Genomic DNA, 25,065 nt, shown 5'->3' on the forward strand with positions numbered 1-25,065 from the left:
TCACTTGGTGCTTCTGCATCCAGTCGGCTGCTGGATGACGACATCCTGGGACTGACAGTACAAACATTCAAGGGTGAGAATTTTATGAATTATTCCTTCGCCTCTTAAAACAAACACGGACAAAACCACGTGTCGTTTGCAGGTGATCCACCCGATGCCACAACCATCATGGCGCCCCTTTCTGACAGACGGCCCGGATCCAGCGTCAAACCCGTCCTGCCACCGATCCCACCTGGACGCAAGACTCCTCAAACTAACAGCCCGATGCCGTCGCCCAGCCGCCACACCGACGTCGAATCAGAAGACAAAGCCAACTTTCAGGAATAGAGTCAAGGTTTTTTTTTTGAAGCCCGTGTCTGTCAATGGCTCCTCTCCAAAACAAACACTTCATCTTTTCCTTCTCCTATGCTTGAACATGTCTGACTCCATTTTGTCATTTTTTTGCTGCATTTTTGATTAGTTATGGAAGACAAACATTGCCTATTTAACTGGTGTACAAATGGGTGCGAGCAGACGTCTCGTGTTTCCTCGTAAATAGGAAGGCACACCTGGCCATCCATCACTGTCTGTCTCGCTCTCCAGGCAGCAGATGTCGCAGGGCCGTCATAATTCTTTGGCAGATATTGTCTGTCGGAGCCCCCCCCCCCCATCCCTCACCCCCTGAGGTCTAACCTAGTTTACGCTGCAGTCCGTCTTCTACGAACTCACATTGTGTCGCCCTGTGCAGCAATCAGTGGCCTTTTTAAACGGACGTTATGCTCACTAAGCTGTTTTCTGTGTAACACAGCAGTGAAAGGACAGGGAGAGCTGGCAGGAAAATCACTATAGGAATGCATGTTGTTTGTGAAATATATTACATCTAAAAAGTGTTTTGACAAATTTTCCATTATGTCTTCAATGTTGTGTAACACCATAAATTTACTGTTTTCCCCTTTTTTAAAGGCCGCATGAACGCACCACAGTAAGGGAGCGGGGCGCTTACGAGCCAATGAATGGACTGTGAAAATAGGCAGTGAAAGAACAGAACCATCTCCCAGGTACAGCCGTGGCCCCTCACCTGTGTTGGGAGTACGTGTCTTGCAGATCAACTCTTGCTGCAATACGCCGCGCCCTCACCGACGACAAATATTTAGTCGTTCGCGGCGGCCACACAGCGAAGGCCGAGGCGGCGCGGCCGCATTAGCTCTGCTGCAGGATGTGGCGCAATGCTCAGTCGCCATGGCAACGGCTCTCCTCCTCCTCGTGGACGTATAACTCGTCGCCGCCTCTTCCCTGCGGACACATTCATTCGTTGCCAGATTCATTGGCTGTCGACTCGCTTGAAACAAAAACTTTCTGTTTTAATTAGTTTGCTGCAGTGTGTCGCCGCGTCATCCATCTATCTGCGTCGCTCCCTCCACCGCCGCCGCTGCCGCCGCCGCCCCCTCTTCTCCGTCCTCTCTATCGCCTCCTCCACGCGCTCCCGCTCGCTCTCCAGTGTAATTAAAGCCAGCCAGTGTGGATAATAGAACTGTAATGGTGTGTAATTGTGATAATCAATACATAGTGCATTCTATAGAAGTCAGCATTTTTTCACATTTCGAGGATGTTGCTGTTTCATCCCTGTCTGCTGCCTCGTAAAAAAACGATGCCCTCGCTGACCTTGACGATGACATTTCAGTCATTAAATCGCATTTAGCCTCCACGTACGCTACCATTTGCAGAACATCACTTAGCGTTAGCAGTTTTCCAAGGACAAACCACTTTTTGCCTGCTGAAGACTTAGTTGGTGCATCATTTATCTGGCCTTACCGTTATCATGTAAGTTAGCATCACATACACTCCTGGTTATAAATTTAAGACCATTTTAATCATTGTAAGAGTGTTGTATCTTAATAGGTTCATCAGTGGAGCTTCAAAATGCAAAAAAATGAGAAATGGGAATGAGACAGCTGTCCGTCAAGACGTGTGACAAGTTGAGGTTGGTACCAAGAACAGAACATCAGACGGCATCTTGGTGAGAAGGGCTTTGAGATCAAAAGCGTCTTCAAAGGCCTTGTTATTTTCAATGCCATAAAATTGCTCATTTTTGGAATTTGCAGGGGCTGCACGGTGGTCAAGTGGTTAGCGCGCAGGAGACCCGAGTTCAATTCCACCCTCGGCCATCTCTGTGTGGAGTTTGCATGTTCTCCCCGTGCATGCGTGGATTTAATTCCATTCCAAAAACATGCTAGGTTAATTGGCGAAATTCTCCAAATTGTCCATAGGTGGGAATGGGAATGGGAATGCTTGTCTATATGTGCCCTGTGATTGGCTGGCGAGCAGTCCAGGGTGGACCCCGCCTCTCGCCCGAAGACATCTGGAGTAGGCTCCAGCACCCCCTGCAACCTTGTGAGGATAAGCGGTAGAAAATGAATGAATGGTTTATTTTAACATTTTACACTTATTTTACATATAGACAACCATTCCCATTCATAACTAAATGGGAATGGGAATGGTTGTCTATTCCCATTCATACCTAAATGGGAATGGTTGTAAATATGTGCCCTGTGATTGGCTGGCGACCAGTCCAGGGTGTACCCCGCCTCTCGCCCAAAGACAGCTGGGATAGGCTCCAGCACCCCCGCGACATTCTTGAGGATAAGCGGTAGAAAATGAATGAATGAATGGAATTTGCAGGAGATCACCAAACATCGGGACATTGAAAGGTGGAAGAACGTTTTATTCTCCTTTGACGGTCCTGATGGCTTCCAAAGTCATGACCAGGAGACCCCGCCTGAGATGTTTTCCAGTGGAGTGGGCGCCATCATAATCCTTCAATGGAACAATGGAGCTTCATGTTGTGCAGGGGTGTCAAACGGCATCCGGCAATGTGTGTTGCAGGCTCAGATACCCAAGTGAAGATTCAAACTTGCGTCTTCCCGTCTCCTTAAGCTCCAACTGCAAAAGGTGGTCTTAAATGTTTGCATTCTTTTGATTATAATCGGATGCTTTGTTGAGCTAACTCCTTTTTCCCCTGCAGGCACTTCGAGAAGTTCAGTGGAAACGAGTCTTGGGTGGGCCAACAAACATCTTGGAACCAGCGACCAGCGCTGGCAGGTAAGGTTAGCTCATGAAATGGACTCCCACGTCACCAGAAAGCGATGACGTGTGTACACAAGGATTTGACCTTGCGTCTGGATGTCAGCATCAACACACACATCATCCCTCCGGAGGGCAATGACAAATTGGGGCTCCTTACTCTTGTCAGTTGAATCATTGTTTTGTATGTTTTGAATAGACATAACCTTGCTTTCTGGGTCATTCTCTTATTTTTGGCGGCCGCTTTCCCTTCTTTGGGCATTTTCATCCTCTCGTCACTGGCTCTCCTGCTTTTTATGAACCTTCACAGTCCACTCCACTCCCCATCAGTGCGATTGATCCAGTGAATGTCTGGCTATCAAACAGTCTAGCGTCCTTGTACTCGCACTCTTGACTGCGCTGTGCATATCGAATGAGTTCAAAGTGGGACTTTTCAAAGAGTGATGGAGGAGCCGAGTGCGGCGCTCCGCATTATGTAGGATTGCAAAACCTCCCAGGTGTCCGTGCTTTCATTCCTGTCGCCCAACCATCTGCTCATTTTTTTTTTTTCCCGGTGCCTTAATTTGTTCCCATCGTATCAAAAAAGGTCACCAAATGAAAACACCGTCGTCCGTTATGTTTATATGAATCTTTACGCCGACGCTTTTATAAAATAAACAGGAACTGCCACTCAGCATTGTATCATCCCACCCTTCAGACATTTTCCATTCTGTTGATCCCTGCCATAAAAAGAGCATTGACCCGCTCGTGTTGGACGTGTCTGTGCTTGTGTGTATGTTTGTATCATCCTTCAGCCATGACCGACGTGCACTATTACACAACGCAAGGAGACGCATTCCAGCAAGCTCCCTTTCTAGTACTTTAACGCATGTTGTTCACTCTCTGACGGGGGGGTCCAAAACTTTTTCCTGTAATAAAAAAACCCAAAAAATAATGGATTATGTTAATTTTTTTAGTTGGTAACCCATGCAGAAATTGTAATAATTTGTTTAAAGGATTACAATCAAAATATCGCAAACAAAGCGCGCAGACCTCACAGCTAGGAGACCCGAGTTCAATCCCACCCTCGGCCATTTCTGTGTGGAGTTGGCATGTTCTCTCCGTGCATGCGTGGGTTTTCTCCGGGTACTCCGTTTTCCTGGCGATTCTAAATTGTCCATAGTTATGAATGTGAGTGTGAATGGTTGTTTGTCTATATGTACCCTGTGATTGGCTGGCCACCAGTCCAGGGTGGACCCCGTCTCTCGCCCGAAGACAGCTAGGATAGGCTCCAGCACCCCCCGCGACCCTTGTGAGGATAAGCGGTAGAAAACGGATGGATGGATGTTCATACTTGGCTGCACGGCGGTCGAGTGGTTAGCAGAGCACAGCTAGGAGACCAGGGTTCAATTCCACCCTCGGCCATCTCTGTGTGGAGTTTGCATGTTCTCCCCGTGCATGCGTGGGTTTTCTCCGGGTACTCCGGTTTCCTCCCACATTCCAAAAACATGCTAGGTTAATTAGCGACTCCAAATTGTCCATAGGTATGAATGTGAGTGTGAATGGTTGTTTGTCTATATGTGCCCTGTGATTGGCTGGCCACCAGTCTAGGGTGTACCCCGCCTTTCGCCCGAAGACAGCTGGGATAGGCTCCAGCACCCCCGCAACCCTCGTGAAGATAAGCGGTAGAAAATTAATTAATTAATGAATATCACAAACTATGTATTTTAATAATAAATCCTACATAATTCCAAGATCCATGTGGATTTATTATATAATTACCGCTCTTTTTGTGCTCTGCAGGCATAAAAAGGACGCCAACACATTAGTACCAACACCAATTTAGGGTAAGTCATGCATGCAACACGGAAAGCAAACAGCATTGCTTCTGTGCTCTTCTTCCTTTTTATTTATTCTATTCTAATCACCTCTGTGTGTCCCCACAAGAACAAACATGTCCGTCTGTCCTCTCTGGGCAAAAGTTGCCCACTCCTTTGCTCACCCCCTGTCTCTGTGGTCTGGGGGGGGGGGCTCAGAGGTCAAGCGTGGACAGCTGCTGCACTTTCACCTTCACGGGTTGTGGAGTTCCTACACATGCACATTAAAAGATAACAACTTACCTGCAGGCAAGTCACACTCTTGTCACTGTTATCACCAAAATGTAAAGGATTCTTGTTAATGTCCAGGGATACACTTTAAGGTATTTGTAACTTGAATATTTTCATTTTCATAGAAAATAAGACAAATACTGTTGTGATATGGATGTGATGTCAAGGGCTCAGTGTTGAGTTGAAGTTATTTGAAGTTGCAACAAAAGCCTGTCTGGTGCTTGTGTGTCTCACCCGATATTACAGTGACATTACTGACACCTAGTGACCAGGTGTGCAGTATTACATATCATCACAACGTCTTGGAATGCAGGCGGGGTACACCCTGGACTGGTCACCAGCCAATCACAGGGCACATATAGACAAACAACCATTCACACTCACATTCATACCTATGGACAATTTGGAGTCGCCAATTAATTAACCTAGCATGTTTTTGGAATGTGGGAGGAAACCGGAGTACCCGGAGAAAACCCGCGCATGCACGGGGAGAACATGCAAACTTCCCACAGAGATGGCCGAGGGTGGAATTGAACCCCGGTCTCCTAGCTCGTCCACCGTGCAGCCCCAAAACATATGCATGTTTTTGTGTAATAATAGGCTGTATTCAACCATGAAAAAGCATGATTTTATTTATGAATTAACATAGTTTTCAAAATCTAATAACGCATTTGCAGGCTGTCAATTGCATGCCAGAGCAACAGAGGGCGCTATAACTGCAAATCGTAAGGAAGAAAAGCACGTTTTTTTAAATAATCTGTGCAAAGATATTCTGTTAATACCATTAATATGATCATAAAGTCATGTTCTCCTCACTTTTTAAATGTCATTTTGGAATCCAGGTGTAAATATTTATTGTTTATTTATTTATTTATTGTGTCCGCATTGATGGGATTTACTGCCTGTACTTTCCTTCATTATTTGGAGACTCGCTGTCAGCTCGGGAATGGTAATTGGGCACACACTCATGACTAATTCTCTCAACGCCGGGACCTCGGCTGCATCTCAATCCGCCGCCGCTCTGTTCTAAAAGCAGGCCTCGCGACGCCAACCTCTGTTTTCCTCACGTTGCCATGACAGCTCGCGTCACAGTGGCAGACGGCTAATTAGGTGAATTTATCACAGCAGAAATGAAATGCCGTGCAGCAGCGTGGCTACACTGTTTACATGTGTTTGTGTTCATGAGAGGCTTGGCTCGGATCAGACCCTTTTTGCTTGTCGAAGCCAGAACAGCCATCTTCTTGATACTGCATGAAAGGCATCACATTTGTCTGACATGCATGTCACTCCGTGATTGCACACTGGAACACAGCCAGGGCGGACAATAACCCCACAGCCCCAGGGTAGATTTTTTTTTTGACACGCTCCAATTCTGACACTTAAATTGCAAAATGTTAAAACGTATGCACGGATAAAGTTCAGCAATTTTTAAATGGAAGAAATACTTTTTTTTTTTTTTTTTTTAGCTCAAGCAGTTTGGAGGGCAAACCACTGCTATACATGACTAAAGCTTCTCTATGAGATATACTTCATTTAATGATGGAGACTGATGCTTGGCTCTCCTTTCATTTGGGACGGAGCCAGTGAAGCAGAGGTGAACATTTGTGAAGAGCGTTACATTTGCTTTTCATCAATTAAGAAAGGCGTCGCCTCTTCAGAAGCTGCCACGGGGCAGAGTGCTGAATGACCCAAGCTCTACTAAATAGAATTTTAATTGGTAATTATACTCGCACGCACCTCCATTTTCATATATCATCACTCGCCTTGGGACTTAGACGCCGATTGGGCTCGTTTAATGCATCTTTTTTCTTCTTCATTCACTCACTTCCTGTCGGCTTCATGTCCTTGTGGGCCAAAAGTTTTATCCATGAAGTGAATCCATATAAAGGAAAGGGTCTGTCTCTAAGAAACATCCGACTCTGATAAGATTCTTATTCTTACATTATCAGAGCCCTCAAGACATGAAATAACACCCCTATAGTCACCTGTTCGCTTCTATTATGCAATATTATTACTAGAACTTCCTCCAAAATAAGCCTATCCCAGCTGTCTTCGGGCGAGAGGCGGGGTACACCCTGGACTGGTGGCCAGCCAATCACAGGGCACATATAGGCAAACAACCATTCACACTCACATTCATACCTATGGACAATTTGGAGTCGCTCATTAACCTAGCATGTTTTGGAGTAAACCGGAGTACCCGGAGAAAACCCACGCATGCACGGGGAGAACATGCAAACTCCACACAGTGTGTGTGGGATTGAACTCGGGTCTCCTAGCTGTGAGGTCTGTGCGCTAACCACTTGACCGCCGTACAACCAAGTATGAACATCCATCCATCCATTCATTTTCTACCGCTTATCCTCACAAGGGTCGCGGGGTTGCTGGAGCCTATCCCAGCTGTCTTCGGGCGAGAGACTGGTGGCCAGCCAATCACAGGGCACATATAGACAAACAACCATTCACACTCACATTCATACCTATGGACAATTTGGAGTCGCTAATTAACCTAGCATGTTTTGGAGTACCGGAGTACCTGGAGAGAACATGCAAATGGAGATGGCCGAGGGTGGGATTGAATTCGAGTCTCCGAGCTGCTAAGTCTGCGCGCTCACCACTCAACCGCCGTGCAGCCTCAAAATAAAGCATTTTAGACATAAATAAAACTCTGCTTGTAAGCATTGAAGGAAATTTGTGGGTTCAGAGTTGAGTTTTATTCATTAATTCATTCATTTTCTACCGCTTATCCTCACGGGGGTGCTGGAGCCTATCCCAGCTGTCTTCAAGCGAGACTGGACTGGTGGCCAGCCAATCACAGGGCACATATAGAGTTGAGTTTTAGCATGTATGTAATTACTCTACCTTTAATGTTTACGCAGCTAAGTTGAACCTCCGAATGACAACAGCACACACACACAAAGATATACTGTCATTGTTGCCTGCCATGCGTAGTCCCAATGCACCTCCCACTCCGAAGCCTCCAAACTCCCACACCCTTCATCCTCCGCTCCCTGTGGCTTTTCCCATTTATTGGACTATTTTTCTACTTTTCCTTCCCTCCTCCTCCTCTTTGCTTCTTTTTGTTTCTGTTCACTCCCAATGCACACGATTGTTTTCATGTTAGCCCGCGGCGTGAATTTAATCAAAGCCTGCTGCCACCTCTCATCACTGGGGAGGTGGTGTAGTAGTGTATTTGCTGGGAGGTGGGGGGGGGGGGGTGGAATTTACACCCATTCGGAGTAAACAGCGCTATTAGTTCTGAATACCCAATTAATATCCAACAGGTTCCATGCAGCAGCTACCGTAGCTGGTATCTGCAAGGTACAGGTCCAATAAGGCATCTGTGGTATTTCAATCAGTTACTGGAACGTGTGGAGTTGTTTGGGAATACCAGTGTTTGTGCTGTCACGGCTTTATATCCCTATTGCGGCTCCAGGGGAGAACACTAACACGCAAGGGAAACGCATTACAGCCCCATGCTGCCCCCTTTGACAGTTCCAGTGAAAGCGGTCCAGGGCCGCTCGTGTACACCCTTTTGAACCTTTCGTTTGATGTGCAGAAGGTCAGCGATGGGGCATCTCAGACCGAGAGAGTCAATTACTGTTCTGATATACTTTTACTTTTCTACATCGCTTCAACTTTAGAACACTGCGTTGTGCCCGCTAGGTGTTTATACGCTCCTGATTAGAAATTGTTAGAATTTACATTTTGCAATGTTGGATCTTACGGAACTTCTAAGTGGAGCTTCAAAGTGCAAAATGAAGAAATAGGAGTGAGACAAAAAATAATAATTTTGTGAGTAATTTATTGCAAACGAGCATTGAAGTGAAATGCTAAGTAGGCAAATAAAGGCTGTTCATCAGCTGATTAAAGGTTTAAGACCAGAGCCTTAAAAAACACTCAAACCCTCCTGACAGTTACTATGGGACCCATTATGTCATTGTGTGGTCATATCAACACAAAAAAATGTATTCTGGAAAGCAGGAAGTGAACAAATGTAACAGTTACTGATTGTAAAAGTACCAGATGGAGGGGTAGGATTTAATAAGCTTTGCTTCTTCCTACTCCTTTTGGACATGTGGAACTGTGAACTGATTATGTGATGCATTCAACTGTAATCTGATGCATGTTCAAATGAAATTCAACCATTACCATTACCATTTTTACTTTTAATACAGTCAGGCATTAAATCCACATTTTTGTCAAGATTTGGACTTGGACTTAACTTTTTGATCAGCTGATTTACAGCCTGTTTGACTTTAGTGCTTGTTTGCCATAAATTGCTTACTCGGAAATGGTTTTGTCTAACTCTCATTTCTTCTTTTTGCATTTTGAAGCTCCACTTAGAACCTCCTTAGGATCAAATAATGCAAAATATAAATTCTTTATGTTCCCACAATAGTTGTGTTTCACAGCTGGCCAAAGCTCATTAAACTGGTCACCACATTCCATTTGGTGACCTCATGTCCAACCCCAACAAAAACCAAACCAAAAGGGGCCGGGGGGGTTGGGTCCCGGGGGCGGGGGCGGCTTGTAAAAATGTGATTTATTTTTTGTTTTCATTCCCTTTGTTGAAAGGAAGGTGTCACCCCCACTTCTTCTTCTTGTCCTCATGTTTCCTCCTGAGCCAACAGGTTGCAGCTGCCCCCACCCCTACTCTTCCCAAAACTTTTATGAGTATTAGCCAAGCCCCAAAACAAGTGTCATTCATTCATTCAGCTCGTCTTGTCTTGTCGCCACACATGAGATGTGTGTCTTCTCAAACGTTTGCCTTGGCTTGGATATATATAACCTTTTTGTCTTTTAGGGGACTGCGTCCTCCCCCCATGGACATCACTTGGACTATACCTGGATTACTCTGACGGAAGTAAGTGAGAATGCACAAAGAGGTTGTGAAACTTTTACCTTGAAGTGATAATCTCCCGAGTCCCTGCTTAGTTAAAGCTTGTTTATATTACACGCTCTGACGCCTTGTTGTTGTGATCACAATCACTGCAACACGCATGGAGGATGCCCTTGCATGCCTGCGCTAATGCAAAGATTTTCCCTTGTCTACCTGTGCTCGGCTGCACATGAAAACTTTCCGCTTTTTGGGCTTTTAAAATCGGAATTACTCCCAACGCCCGCAGACGTGCGTGGCCTCTGTTTCGTGTGCTGCCTTTTTTTCGCCGCTAACCGTCTCACGGGGATAATCCATTGCGGGAGGTGGCGAGGTGGAAAATGCCATTATGTAGAAATAGCTGACGTGCGACTACACTTGCAGGGCCGGCGAAGTGTGTGTTTGTGTGTGTGTGAGAGAGAGAGAGCGAGAGAGAAAGAAAATGAGTCAGTAAACTTCATTTTGTAATATTGTTTAATCTTCTCAAGGGCTGTGATAAATGTCAAAGGGTCTTGATCCGCCTGCAGATAGATGCCCTCCTCTGCAAGCGTTCCTTAGCGCCAGACAATGCAGGACTTCCAGTTATTAATGGCAACTTCTGTGATTGTGTCTTTGGATGGCCTGTGCTGCAGACACTTATGGCGGCACCAAAGAAAAATGATTGCAACACATTGAAGCCATGCCGCTTCCACGCTGGCTGCCATTCATAAAAAAAAAAAAAAAAAAGTTGCTTCTTCCCGCGCTAATAAGATACATGCAGAGACAAGATCTGCATTGGTATGCGAGGAGGAGAGCTCTCGCTGTAAATGTCAGGTCAGGTATTCCAACGACTGCAAGGGATTTTCAGGAATTGCTGCCTATTGATCGAAATCAGTTGTTATGGCGGTCTTATGTTAACTGGTAGAAGTCAACTTGTATGTTTACAGTCTCGTGACACCAAAACAATAACAAAATGAAAGTACTGATGTAATCAAACATTTTAGTCATACTGATGTCATAAGTAAACACTGATAAAATACGAGTGGCTGTCAGGTCACGACCAGATCACGTTCAGGGACCCAGATTCAAACACATGCAGTCCAGAAGACAACATAGTCCTAATAAGACAATAATAACATTCACTGATATTGTGTTGCCATAACTATAATATTACACAAATACTTCAACTTGCTGATATAGTTCATCTTCAAACAGCTAAAATAATGCATAAGGCTAAAAATAAGCAATTAGCTAAAAATGTCATCCAATACTTAATAATTTTGTCATTGTCATAATTATGTCATTGTATGGTCATATCACCTCGTATTTTGGGATGTGACTTTTAAAATTAAAATTAAAATTAAAATTAATTAATTAAATTAATTTTAAAAATCATATTAGGAAAGCAGGAAGTGAACAAATAATTATTTTGTATTTCGGTATGAGACAAAAAATTAAAATTAATTAAAAAATCATATTAGGAAAGCAGGAAGTGAACAAATAATTATTTTGTATTTCGGTATGAGACAAAAAATTAAAATTAAAATTAATTTAAAAATATATATATTAGGAAAGCAGGAAGTGAACAAATGTAACAGTTACTGATTGTAAAAGTACCAGATGGAGGGGTAGGATTTAATAAGCTTTGCTTCTTCCTACTCCTTTTGGACATGTGGAACTGTGAACTGATTATGTGATGCATTCAATTGTAATCTGATGCATGTTCAAAGGAAATTAAACCATTACCATTAACAATACACACAAAAACATTGTTATTGTTCACAAAGCAAGGTCCATCAAGGACCTGGCTGAGCCTGCCTGGTTCAGCCAGCCCCACATTCCGCCCCGAGCTGCAGAATGAGAGTCCACAGCGCTAGCCGTCAAGCTAAAAGCCCAAACTGTCAACTGGAGGTCCAGGAGTTTCCAGGAGTAAGGTTTAACTTCTGTTACTATGCTTGGATGACGTTGGTGTGGACCTAACCCACTTTAAAAACCCCACATCGTCTCACAGCTTCTCTTCTGGATTCACGGAATGTCAGGAAAACTTGTTAGCGTTCCAATCTTTTAATACAGTCAATTTAAAAGCATATCTGCAGAAATCATATCCGCCAGGCAGCTAATGTGCCGTCCGTGCCGCCCTCTGATGGCGCCTGCTTGGTTTCAAATGAGATAATCTGCCTCGTCGTCATGCGCTGATTTAAGTATTTGAATTTGTACGACTCAGTCGCTGATTAGCTTCACTTGACAGCGTGTTGCTCGGAGATCTTCCTATCTACGCCGCTCTTTGCTCGTTTAACACGACCACAGGCCCTTGAGCTGTAGTGCTGCTCCATACGTCTTTTTCACGTCTGACACCGCAACCTTGACTTGTCTTCTTCTTTTGCTGGCGATAAGTAGACAGCCGAGACGAGAGCTAAAACAACGTTTAACCTGAAAGGGAAAAACACTCGATGATGACCAGTGTCCTGTAAACACAAAGCGAAGCAAGTGTAAGCACTAACTCGATAACTTATGACTTATGTCATGCTTGTGTGCACGCCGTCTGATTTTACCAATAAATGGATGGATAAGTGCTTTGAAAGACGAGTGGCGTCATTATACAAATAAATAATTTGATATTTTTTATTGTATTTTATTTTTTACAAAAAATAACATTTTAGGAGGACTTCAAACCCCCTAAAATGTTCTTAAGCCCCCCTAAATAATTTAATTTTTTTTTTACAAAAAGAACATTTTAAGGGGACTTCAACCCCCCTAAAATGTTCTTAAGCCCCCCTAAATAATTTGATATTTTTAATTTTATTATTACTTTTTTTTTTTACAAAAAAGAACATTTTAGGGAGCTTCAAACCCCCTAAAATGTTCTTAAGCCCCCCCTAAATAAATTGATATTTTTTATTTTGTTATTATTTGGGTTTTTTTTTTTTTTTACAAAAAAGAACATTTTAGGGTGGCTTCAGTCCCCTTAAAACGTTCTTAAGCCCCCCTAAAAAATGTGATTTTTTTATTTTATATTTATTTTTTACAAAAAACATTTTAGGAGGGCTTCAAACCCCTTAATTCTTAAGCCCCCCAAAATAATTTGAAATGTTTTATTTTTTATTTTTTTTTACAAAAAAAGAACATTTTAGGAAGCTTCAACCACCCTAAAATGTTCTTAAGCCCCCCTAAAAAATTTGATTATTTTATTTTATTTTACAGAAAATAACATTTTAGGTGGCTTCAACCCCCCTAAAAAGTTCTTAAGTACCCCTATATAGTTTGATATTTTTTATTTATTTATTTATTTTTTTTACAAAAAAAATCTGCAAAAGCAGGCTAATACTAGCCTACTACTAGTAATAATCAGAAGAACAAATAATGACGACAGTAATAATGATAGGCTAATTAATAATATAATAATGATTATTATATAATTGATCAATGGTTGCAGAGCTTGGAAAAATCTAATATTCTTGATTTAAATCCGTATTCTTGACGTCCGGAGGAGCAATTAACATAATCAAACATCCTCATTGGCATGTCATGCATGAAGATTTCCTGTTCCATTCTTGCTGAACCGTGGCTGGTCCAGCCCTGCAATGCTCCTGTGGATTATTGAGGGTCATAAATTCCAGGGGTGTGTTTGTTTCGACGCCCCAGTAATTGCCTCTGATAGCTGGCTTGGTATTAGACAGTTTAAAAAGCTGCTGTGTGAGACTTTTATACCTTTGCTCTTGTTGGAATGTGTTGTAAAAGTGTCTGCACACCGCCAACTTAGACCCTGCTATGAACTGAGCTTTTATTGTCCTATTCGGGCCTTTATTAGGACAATGGGCCATAAATGCATCATAAACAATGAGTGATTTATCGTGCCGCATTCATGCACGTCTCATCAAGGCAAGTTCAACATAACATTAAAAAAAAAAAAAAAGAGGCGGCTCACGTTTTTATCTTTCTTTGACTTTCCCTGTCTAGATAAGAGGCAAGAAGCGTGGGAATTGATGATCCCGGAGCGTCGTCCTGGAAGAGGATTTGTGAAGCGAAGCATCAACGGGAGGAGGAGCGGGTGATCGGAACAGGGCGAGGAGGAGGAGGAGAGGAAGAATATGGGCCATTCTTCCGTCTGCTTCTTTCTCCTGTTCCTTTGCCTCCACCAGCGGAGTGTTACGGCGCAAGCTGAAGGTATGGCGTCACCCTTCCGCCATAAATAAGACTGTAATTCACCCTTTCTCCACTAGGTAGAGCGCTTACATCCTTGTGTGTAGTCTGTAGTTTTTTTATGATTTGGAGGGCGTGAGAAGTTCAATTCCAAACATTTGGGTTTGAATATCAAACCAGAACGCAAAAGGGGAGTTGAAGCTCCCCTAAAATGTTCTTTTTTGTCAAATTAAAATAAAATAAAATAAAAATATCAAATTATTTAGGGGGACTTAAGAACATTTTAGGGGGATTGAACCCCCCCTAAATGTTCTTTTTTGTAAAATAAAATAAAATAAAAATATCAAATTATTTAGGGGGACTTAAGAACATTTTAGGGGGATTGAAGCCCCCCTAAAATGTTCTTTTTTGTAAAAAAATAATAAATTAAATTAAAATATGAAATTATTTAGGGGGGCTTAAGAACATTTTAGGGGGGTTGAAGCCCCCCTAAAATGTTCTTTTTTGTCAAATAAAATAAAATTTTAGGGGGATTGAAGCCCCCTAAAATGCTCTTTTTTGTAAAATAAAATAAAATAAAAAATATCAAATAATTTAGGAGGACTTAAGAACATTTTAGGGGGGTTGAAGTCCCCCTAAAATGTTCTTTTTTGTAAATAATAATAATAATAATAATAAAAAATATCAAATTATTTAGGGCGACTTAAGAACATTTTAGGGGGGTTGAAGCCCCCTAAAATGTTCTTTTTTTGTAAAAACTAAAATAAAATAAAAATATCAAATTATTTAGGGGAGCTCAAGAACATTTTAGGGGGGTGAAGTCCCCCTAAAATGTTCTTTTTTGTAAAAAATACAATAAAAAAATATCAAATTATTTAGGGGGCTTAAGAACATTTTAGGGGGGTTGAAGCCCCCTAAAATGTTCTTTTTTGTTAAAAATAAATAAATAAATAATAAAAAATATCAAATGATTTAGGGGGACTTTTAGGGGGGTTGAAGTCCCCCTAAAATGTTCTTTTTTGTAAAAAAATAAAAATAAAAATATGAAATTATTTAGGGGGGCTTAAGAACATTTTAGGGGGCTTCAACCCCCCTAAAATGGGTCTAATGACGCCACTGGTCATTTCAAAGCACTTATCCATCCATTTGTTGGTAAAAATATCACTGTGTAATCATACCTGGAAGTTATATTCATATGACTGCAATGTGGCCCTCATTGAAAACAGGTTTGACACCCGTTGTCCAGTGATGTCTGTCCCATTTTCTTGACCGGTTTCTCTGTGGTATGGCATGCAGTAATTCACTGACTTATGATGTAACGTTGAAATCAATGGTGGTCTAACAGTATCGCACGGCAGCTTTGAGATATCACAATTGATAACCTTGAAAAGCAGACCATCCTGCAGCGTGCTTATCGCTGCTTATCTCGGCCTCGCCGGCGCTGGCGAACTTCTGGATTATTGATCACATCGTCCATTGCAAAGCCTCCAGCTGCGCCCTCGCTCAAAGTTGCCATCGTGTTTGATGTCTTCTGTGCAGAAATCTGTGTCGCTGATCACGGAACATAACACAACGTCAGACCAGTATGGCGGTGTCTGATACCTGCGGTGAATCCTGGGATTGCCGCCAAAGGAAAAACTGATTGTAGCACGACTGATCTGACATTCTTATATTTACTCAACCAGCATCATTTTTATTACAAGCCTCATTCCGGGTTATGGAGTCATATGTGCAGGCCATTAAAAAGCGCCTGTTGGCTCAGCAAAGAAGGGGGGGGGGTTGACCGCGATTTTGGCTGTGTTTACCTTAATATTCTATGCGCTCCTCATTGCTGTGCTAAAGTTTTACTGCGGGAGTGCTCGGAATACTGATGCTTTTTTTGGGGGGGGGGCTGACTTCTGTCTCATTAACAATTCATGGGAATTTTCAGTTGCTACAGGATGCCAGCAAACCTGCTGAGACAAGACTGCCATCTAGTGACGAGAGATGGAATAGCATATTGATAAACTGTTGCAGATTCCCCCTTACCATATTAGCATTGAGTAATAATTATGACATATATGACTGCCCCTTTCAAGCAGTAATGTAGGCACTTCCTGTAGCGTGCAGGACGGCGGTGCAGGCAGACCTGGTCTTTCTCGTGGATGAGTCATGGACTGTGGGCCAGAGCGGCTTCTCCAGGGTTAAAGACTTCATCTCAGCCATGGCGTCCTCCTTCAAGGACAGCGTTATAGGACCTGAGGGGGTCCGCTTCGGAGTCACAGTCTTTGGGGACGTCCCCAGGTACGTAAATGTCTTCATGCGAACGCACAGAGCACTTCCTGTTTTCTAACATGCTTTTGTTGCATTCTTTGCAGGATGCGGATCGCTTTGACGGACTACAGCTCCCTGGAGGAGGTGCTCGGGGCTATCAGAAACCTGCCCTATGAGGGCGGGTCCAGGAAGACGGGCGTCGCACTCCAGTTTCTTGTAGACCGTGTTTTCAGCGCCGCCATCAGTCGAGACCACGCACCTAAGGTACTGGTCATGTATTCTCACTTGGGAAAGTTTTTAGCGGTTATTATCTTTATTCTTGGCTGCACGGCAGTCGAGTGGTTAGCGCGCAGACCTCACAGCTAGGAGACCCGGGTTCAATTCCACCCTTGGCCATCTCTGTGTGGAGTTTGCATGTTCTTCCCGTGCATGCGTGGGTTTTCCGGTTTCCTCCCACATTCCCAAAACATGCTAGCAACGCCAAATTGTCCATAGGTATGAATGTGAGTGTGAATGGTTGTTTGTCTATATGTGCCCTGTGATTGGCTGGCCACCAGTCCAGGGTGTACCCCGCCTCTCGCCCGAAAACAGCTGGGATAGGCTCCAGCACCCCTCGTGACCCTTGTCAATGAATGAATCTTTATTCTTCTTCTGCCTGCTGGGAACCACATGCTTCCCGCGCTTTAAGAGTTTATCCATTTACGGAAAAAGCTCCCTTTCCTGCTCAAAGTTGCCTCCTGATTGGCCCGTTTGGGTGGAATAAAAAGAACACATTAAAGTCAGGAGCGCCAGACAGCAACTAAACTTGTCAAATGATAAAATGTGAAGTATTTTTCTTCTCTATCGGTGCCCCGGTAGACTCGGTGTAACGCTGCCGGTTAGCATTCCCATCATCTTGCTATCTTTGAGTGAGCTTGTGAATAATTTTGCACTTGACGTGGGAAGGCAGCGGGAAGAGGATTAGGCTGATATATTGAATTTGCACTGGCTGGCGTGCGTGCGGGGCGTGCGAGCTGCAGCTACGCTCTCATATTGATGCCGTCCTCCCCTTTTTCGTCTTCTTTCTTCAACTTTCTGTCGACTTTGGTTAATTTTTATTAATGAGCAAATTACCAGTCTCAGCGGAATGCTTGTTCCGTTTGCTCAATTTATTTAATCATGTATTCTATCATGAGCTAAACCATGAACAAATCTGTGGGGCTTTAATGAGCATGATGCTGTTTTCAAATGAGGGGCTTTTTACTCAGACGTTGGTGCATTAATTATTTAGCTGCACAACTGTGCAAATGTTTAAACTGTACCACTGATTCCGGCAGCAACACCCACACTGTTGATCATAGGAGTTGCATCGACAAGAGAGTTTTATCTTTTTTGGTGTCGGATTTGGTGCTCCAACTATTGCATTTTTGAACCAAAAAATATAAAAAGAACAGCGCCGGCTAGCATATGTTATTAATAGTGGTTTAAAACAACAGACTGAACAAAAGAATATCAATTTTTTTTCAATCCAATCCACTTTATTTATATTTATTTTATAAACAGAGTTTTCAAAGTGCTGCAGAGACTAGTAAAATAAAAAGTAAAAATAAAATACAATAAATAAAGGTACAAATTGAATTTAATCCAAAACTAAAAGATCAAATAATAAATAAAATAGTAAAATAGATATTAAAATATTAAAAACAAGAAGCAAAGCAATAAAATTAGTTTTTGTTAAAAAAAAAATCATTCGGCCTGGATAAAAAAAAATTTAAGATCAAATGTCTTCAAATACTTCATAGTCCCATTCATTTAATTGTTTATCAACCGGAAAATATTTACGTTCTTACCTTTTGATCCGTTTATGATCATACATGTAACCTTTCCCTCTCCTGGAAAAGTTCTGATACTTTATTGCAAAGGTCTGATCACCTATTGGTGAGCTCGGTGTTCAAATTCATTAATTCATTCATTCATTAAGCAGAGCATAAAAATATATATATGGAATGCATTTGACATTCTGCTAGCTAGTGCTACTGCTGTAAAAAAAGAATGCTTTTTCGTCAATGGAAGGACAGCAGTGACAAGCACCTTGCAGCTCATGTGTACCTGAACTTCAGGCGCCTCCTTTATGACAACTCTGTGCAGGCATGCTTGCGGGAGCCTGAAGAGTTACACTCATGAAGAAAATACATTTAAAATACTGTTGATATTTCATTTATTTTATCGTTTTCATATTTAGAGAGAATCTAGCAACAATTTGGGGGCATTGTGTGGTTATGATTCAATGACAGCCAACATTCATTCATTCATTTTCTACCAGTTATCCTCACAAGGGTCGCGGGGGTGCTGGAGCCTACCCCAGCTGTCTTTGAAGGCGGGGTACACCCTGGACTGGTGGCCAGCCAATCACAGGGCACATATAGACAAACAACCATTCACACTCACATTCATACCTATGGACAATTTGGAGAAAGTGCACCCTGACAGTCTCTTCTTTCTCTTTAGGTGGCTGTTTTGATTACAAACGGACCCTCGGACGACCCGATTGATGCCGCGGCTCGAGAAGTGGCCGATCATGGGATTTCACTCTACGCTGTCGGTGAGGCCCATATGTCCATTTTCAAGCATTCACACTCACATTCATACCTACGGACAATTTGGAGTCGCCAGTTAACCTAACTCCTGACTGTGTGGCCTACGTGCTAACCACTCAACCGCCGTGCGGCCGCTGTCGGTCTGCTGTCATTATGAATTCCATCAACACCCCCACTGCAGTAGCCCCCAGATATTATCTGGACTCCGCTGTCCTGCTGTTAGAAATTCATGTCCCGTTCAGCAGGAATTCATCGGATTCCTCCCTGAACCGTTTCCATTTTATGTACAAGATCCTTATTTCTAATTTAATCCTAATTAAAATTTTATATTTTATTATATATATATATATATATATATATATATATATATATATATATATATATATATATATATATATATATATATATTATTTTTTTTTATATTTCATTATATATTTTATTATTTATTTTTTATATATATATATATATATGTTTATGTATTATATTTGTATTTATATATTATATATAATAATAAATATAATAATAATAACTAAACATATATATATATAAATATAAATTTATTATTGATATATATTATATATATATAATAAATAATAAATATATAATATATATAATAATAATAACAAATATAATACATAATATATATTATATAATAAAATTATATTTTATGATATAATAATATAATATCATTTTTATATTTTATTACATATATATTATATTTTATATAATATTTCTAATTTAATCCTAATCCTAATTTAAGTGTTGCTGAGTGAACTTGAACAGATATCTGATGTTTTGTTTTGTTTAAGCATTTCAATTGACCATTTCATATCTTTCTTGACGTGCTCTTGAGCAAGTGTACGTAATAAAGGAGTGAAAGTCCCCAAACCATCATCTACTAATCTGTACATAAGAATAAGTGAGAAATTAATTCCTATGTACACCACCACCACTGGATGTTGGACTTGAACTCCTCGCTCTCACACATATCTTACTCCCCTTGCTGGGAGCGCTGCAATAATTACTGCTCATTAGCCCATCGCGCTGTAATTGGTGCCATTAGTCACCGGACGATTCATCTAAGAGTCCTGACGCCATAGAGGAGATACGCGGGTGTCAACAAACGTGACAACAAAAGCGGGGTAGATAACATACATACAGTATGTGCACACGCGTGTTCTGTTCAGGTTTGATGAGTCCAACAAGCGCACCTTTATTTACAAACTAATATATGCATCAGCCTGTACAAAGTACGCCATTTCATCATTATTTATGCGGTGATTGACACAGAGTGCACAGCGTCACGGCAAAAGCACAGACTCAAATGAAAATGCCACAGCTCCCCCTTCTGGAGACAATGATGAGCATCTTCCTTCATTCCGTGTGTCCAGGTGTGAGTGGAAGCCATGTGTCAGAGCTGAGAACTGTGGTGTCTCAACCCCACGAGGAGCACCTCTTGCACGGTGCTGACTTCTCCCTCTTGGAGACCCTCCTTCCCAAATTGTCCCGCAGGGTGTGTTTCACCGCCTCTGAGCCGCCGCGACCTGTTAAAACACACCAGCCTGGTGAGAAAGAAGCGGACATTGTCAAAAATACTTACACTCATTTGACTGCAGGTATACCTAATGAACTGTCCAGTATATGTATATTTAAACATTTGCCTCTTGTTTCTAGTCGAAGAGCCTATAGTGGGTCCCAAAGATCTACAGGTCAGCGAGCTGGCCTATGGGTCCCTGAGACTGACATGGACCCCAGCCACAGGGGACGTCGCAGGGTATCGAGTCCTGGTGGTCCCTCTCAGCTCCAGAGGACAGCCTGTCCAATCGCAGCAGAGACTGGTGAGTCAGGATGGGTAAATTTGACATTTGAACTGACACAGGACCCATACCGCTTTTATTGTATTTATATACTTATATAATTATTAGAATTATTATTTTTATATATAATTATAATAATAATAATACTTATTATTATTATTATTAATTTATAATTATTTATAATTATTTATTTATAAATTTGATGTAATTTATAATAATTATTATTATTATAATTATGTATTAATAAATAATAATTGGTGTATTTATTAATTTAATATAATTTATAATAATTATTACTTATATTATTATTCATTCATTCATTCTTTTTCTACCGCTTTTTCCTCACGAGGGTCACAGGGTGCTGGAGCCTATCCCAGCTGTCTTTGGGCGAGAGGCGGGGTACACCCTGGACTGGTGGCCAGCCAATCACAGGGCACCTATAGACAAACAACCATTCACACTCACATTCATACCTATGGACAATTTGGAGTCGCCAATTAACCTAGCATGTTTTTGGAATGTGGGAGGAAACCGGAGTGTAATTATTTTTAATTATTTATAATTTTTTAATTATTTATAATTTTTTAATTATTTATTATTGTTAATTATTTATAATTTTTTTTATTATTTATTGTTTTTTAATTATTTATTATTTGTAATTATTATAATTATTATATTTAATTATTATATTGTACTGTAGGCTTTAATTTGTCTTCCCCCTCCCTCTGGCTTCTATTTTTGTGAATTAAATGGTGTCAAGATTTGCGGCATGACATTCCACAGACTGCCGGTCCGGTACCAAAACATGGTACCTTTTGATTTGACCTGAATCGGTGCTTGGTACTACCAACAAAGTACCGTTTTGGGTACCCATATACAGGAGAGGATGGAACACCAGGTCCAAAAATAAGAAGTAGATATTTATCCTGGTGTCCCTTCTCAGATCAACCTAAAGCCAGATGTGACAACGGTCATGGTGGCGGAGCTGGATGCAGAAACGTCTTATTCTCTGAGCGTGTATGCCGTGTATCCCAGCCTCATTGGAGAGTCTGTGACTACCACCGCCCTGACAAGTAACTGCAATGCAAAAACTCCAAATATGGCTCCACTTCACTGCCCTGAGCGACGTGTCTCGCTTTTTGTAGCGCCATTGCCCCGAGTGCTAAACTTCCGTGTGATTGAAGAAGGCCTCTTCTCACTCCGTTTGGGCTGGACGCCTCCTCTGGGAAAGCTCAACGGATTCAAGATCTTCATCCCGAGATGTAAGACGACAATTTTCAACCTCAATTGCAGATACTTCTATTTTGATTTTAGATGAAAAGTATTCTGTGATGATCTTGAATGCAGCCAACCGACCAGGATTTGCGTACGAGCAGCTTCTTCCGGGAGATGCCTCCTCTCACGTGATTGACAGCCTGGAGGAGGACAAGAAGTACACCGTCAGTATTTGTGCAGTTTACCCACAGGGATCGAGTGAACCGGTTTCCACAGCAGGAAGGACATGTAAGTTGTATTGACTTGTAGTAACACCGCATATCCACAGGAGGGCAATGTTGTTCTATAAAGCACTGGTCCCCAACCCATTCATTCATTCATTCATTTTCTACCACTTATCCTCACAAGGGTTGCTGGAGCCTATCCCAGGGGTACACCCTGGACCGGTGGCCAGCCAATCACAGTGCACATATAGACAAACAACCATTCACACTCACATTCATACCTATGGACAATTTGGAGTCGCTAATTAACCTAGCATGTTTTTGGAATGTGGGAGGAAACCGGAGTACCTGGAGAAAACCCACGCATGCACGGGGAGAACATGCAAACTCCACACAGAGATGGCCGAGGGTGGGATTGAACTCAGATCTCCTCGCTGTGAGGTCTGCGCGCTAACCAGTAGACCAGCATGCAGCTCCCATCACTTATTAATTAATATCATAATTCATATAATTTTATAATAATAATGATATTGATACTACTACTACTACTACTACTACTACTACTACTACTACTAATAATAATAATAATAATAATAATAATAATAATAATTCAGACTATATTGAGTAATACAAATGTAAAGGTGACTATAGGGGTGTTACTTCATGTCTTGAGGGCTCTAATGAATAAAACCCCTTTTCCTGATTCATTCATTTTCTACCGCTTATCCTCACGAGGGTCGTGGTGGGTACTGGAGCCTATCCCAGCTGTCTCCGTGCGAGAGGCGGGGTACACCCTGGACTGGTGGCCAGCCAATCACAGGGCACATATAGACAAACAACCATTCACACTCACATTCATACCTATGGACAATTTGGAGTCACCAATTAACCTAGCATGTTTTTGGAATGTGGGAGGAAACCGGAGTACCCAGAGAAAGCCCACGCATGCACTGGGAGAACATGCAAACTGAGATGGCCGAGGGTGGGATTGAACCTACGCGCTAACCGCTACGCGCTAAGTGTGTCATAGCATGGCTAGCATGAATTCACTGGAAGTTATGAACCAATGTTTACATTAGCACTCGCTAACATCATTAAATGTGTCTCATAGTAAAGCTGATTCCAGTTCAGGAGCTCCTGGTCCAGAACGCCACCACTGACACTGTCCAGGCCAGATGGACATCAGTCAGAGGCGCGACAGGATACCGTCTTACCTGGGCCTCGCCAGGTAAAGTGGTCCAAGAAGTACTTACTTAGTACTTATAAAGTTGCTCATGCTTTCTGTTTTGCTTCCTTTGTGCGTCTTTGCAGACGGCCACATCGAGAACATTAACCTCAGGGACGCCTTTAGCTTCTACATGATCCAGGGCCTCCACGCGGGCACCGAGTACACCATCACTATGAATCCCATCTTTGGAGACATGGAGGGGCCGGTCACGTCCACTAAAGTCAAGACATGTAACAAGTGCAGTATATCAGGAGCATATATATTTCGATATTTCAAATGTATTTTTTTTAGTGGAAAACAGCGCGGTGCAAACCCTGAAGGTATCAGCAGTGAGCACCAGCGCCGCCGTCATTACGTGGAACGGCGTCCCAGGGGCCACAGGATACCGCCTGGCTTGGGGACCCACCGCAGGTCATTTGGAAAACTTGAATTTTCATCGTCGAGAGCTTCTTTCACCATCCTGGTGTCTACCCACAGAGTTTGTCGGTCGGGACCGCCCCAGGCAGTTGGCTCTGAACGGCACCACTGCAGAGTACCAGCTGAAGAACCTCGCCCATGACACCGAGTATGCGCTTACTCTCTATGTGCTCTTCGGGTCTGTGGTCGGGCCCGGGATCACTGCTACCTTCCGAACTTGTGCGTACTCATACACTACAATACACTACTACTACGCAATACAAGAATGATAATTGTTTATCCTCGTCTTTCCCCTCAGCTCCTCTTGGATACGTGTCCACTTTTGAGGTGACGTCTTACACCAGCTCCTCCATTGGTGTGCGGTGGAGTCCAATAGTGGGCGCTACTGAGTACAAACTCTCTTGGAACACTGGTGATATATATATATATATTTTTTATTTTATTTTACATCTCCTGCTGCATGTACAGTCGCCCCTTGTTTGTTGCGGTTAATTGGTTCCATCCTACCACGACAATTCAATATTGATAAATTTATGGTAATGGTAATGGTTTAATTTCATTTGAACATGCATCAGATTACAATTGAATGCATCCCATAATCAGTTCACAGTTCCACATGTCCAAAAGGAGTAGGAAGAAGCAAAGCTTATTAAATCCTACCCCTCCATCTGGTACTTTTACAATCAGTAACTGTTACATTTGTTCACTTCCTGCTTTCATAATATAATTATTTGTATTTTTTATGTATTTTATTAATTTTTATTTATTTGTGTATTTATTTATTTAGTCATAAATAAGATCTGGTACTTTTACAATCAGTAATTGTTACATTTGTTCACTTCCTGCTTTCCTAAAATAGTTTAAGTTTTATTTTATTTTAATTTTTATTCATATTAATATTTATATTCATTTTTATTTTGTATTTTTTTTTGTCACATACCGAAGTACGAGGTGATATGACCATACAATGACATAATGGGTACCATAGTAAGTGTCAATATACATAGTGATTATTATCCTTACTGACCTTTTTTGCAGTACATTTAACGAGTGAAGATTGCTTTTATAGTTATTAGCCCATATTTCCACACAATAAGTAAGTTCAAGCATACATTTTGCAAAAAATGCTATAAGTGAGGGTGTGATGTTCAAACCGTAATGTAGCGAGGGACAACTCTACCTGCATTTTG

At 41.9% G+C, this 25,065-nt stretch overlaps 1 protein-coding gene across 4 annotated transcripts in view; it reads left to right on the forward strand.

Annotated features, from left to right (window-relative positions):
- The first annotated feature begins 333 nt into the window (after positions 1 to 333).
- The window catches only part of col7a1l (collagen type VII alpha 1-like), a 57,247-nt gene continuing 32,515 nt past the window's right edge, over positions 334 to 25,065 (forward strand). For 2 of the 4 annotated variants that reach the window (XM_058077628.1, XM_058077629.1), the window contains exons 1-15: positions 9,748 to 10,014; positions 13,963 to 14,169; positions 16,248 to 16,428; positions 16,503 to 16,662; positions 18,886 to 18,979; positions 20,366 to 20,539; positions 20,649 to 20,812; positions 21,735 to 21,864; positions 21,937 to 22,053; positions 22,139 to 22,294; positions 23,342 to 23,458; positions 23,542 to 23,688; positions 23,750 to 23,869; positions 23,936 to 24,094; positions 24,174 to 24,287. In XM_058077628.1, the coding sequence (XP_057933611.1) occupies positions 14,094 to 14,169; positions 16,248 to 16,428; positions 16,503 to 16,662; positions 18,886 to 18,979; positions 20,366 to 20,539; positions 20,649 to 20,812; positions 21,735 to 21,864; positions 21,937 to 22,053; positions 22,139 to 22,294; positions 23,342 to 23,458; positions 23,542 to 23,688; positions 23,750 to 23,869; positions 23,936 to 24,094; positions 24,174 to 24,287 (1,909 nt within the window). In that variant the 5' untranslated portion in view covers positions 9,748 to 10,014; positions 13,963 to 14,093. Of the gene's footprint in view, positions 2,929 to 3,001; positions 3,079 to 9,745; positions 10,015 to 13,962; positions 14,170 to 16,247; positions 16,429 to 16,502; positions 16,663 to 18,885; positions 18,980 to 20,365; positions 20,540 to 20,648; positions 20,813 to 21,734; positions 21,865 to 21,936; positions 22,054 to 22,138; positions 22,295 to 23,341; positions 23,459 to 23,541; positions 23,689 to 23,749; positions 23,870 to 23,935; positions 24,095 to 24,173; positions 24,288 to 25,065 lie in introns of those variants that run through there. The other 2 variants (XM_058077627.1, XM_058077630.1) reach the window with 2 other exon arrangements.

The sequence above is a fragment of the Doryrhamphus excisus genome, chromosome 7 (assembly GCF_030265055.1).
Source record: "Doryrhamphus excisus isolate RoL2022-K1 chromosome 7, RoL_Dexc_1.0, whole genome shotgun sequence".
Lineage (NCBI taxonomy): Eukaryota > Metazoa > Chordata > Actinopteri > Syngnathiformes > Syngnathidae > Doryrhamphus > Doryrhamphus excisus.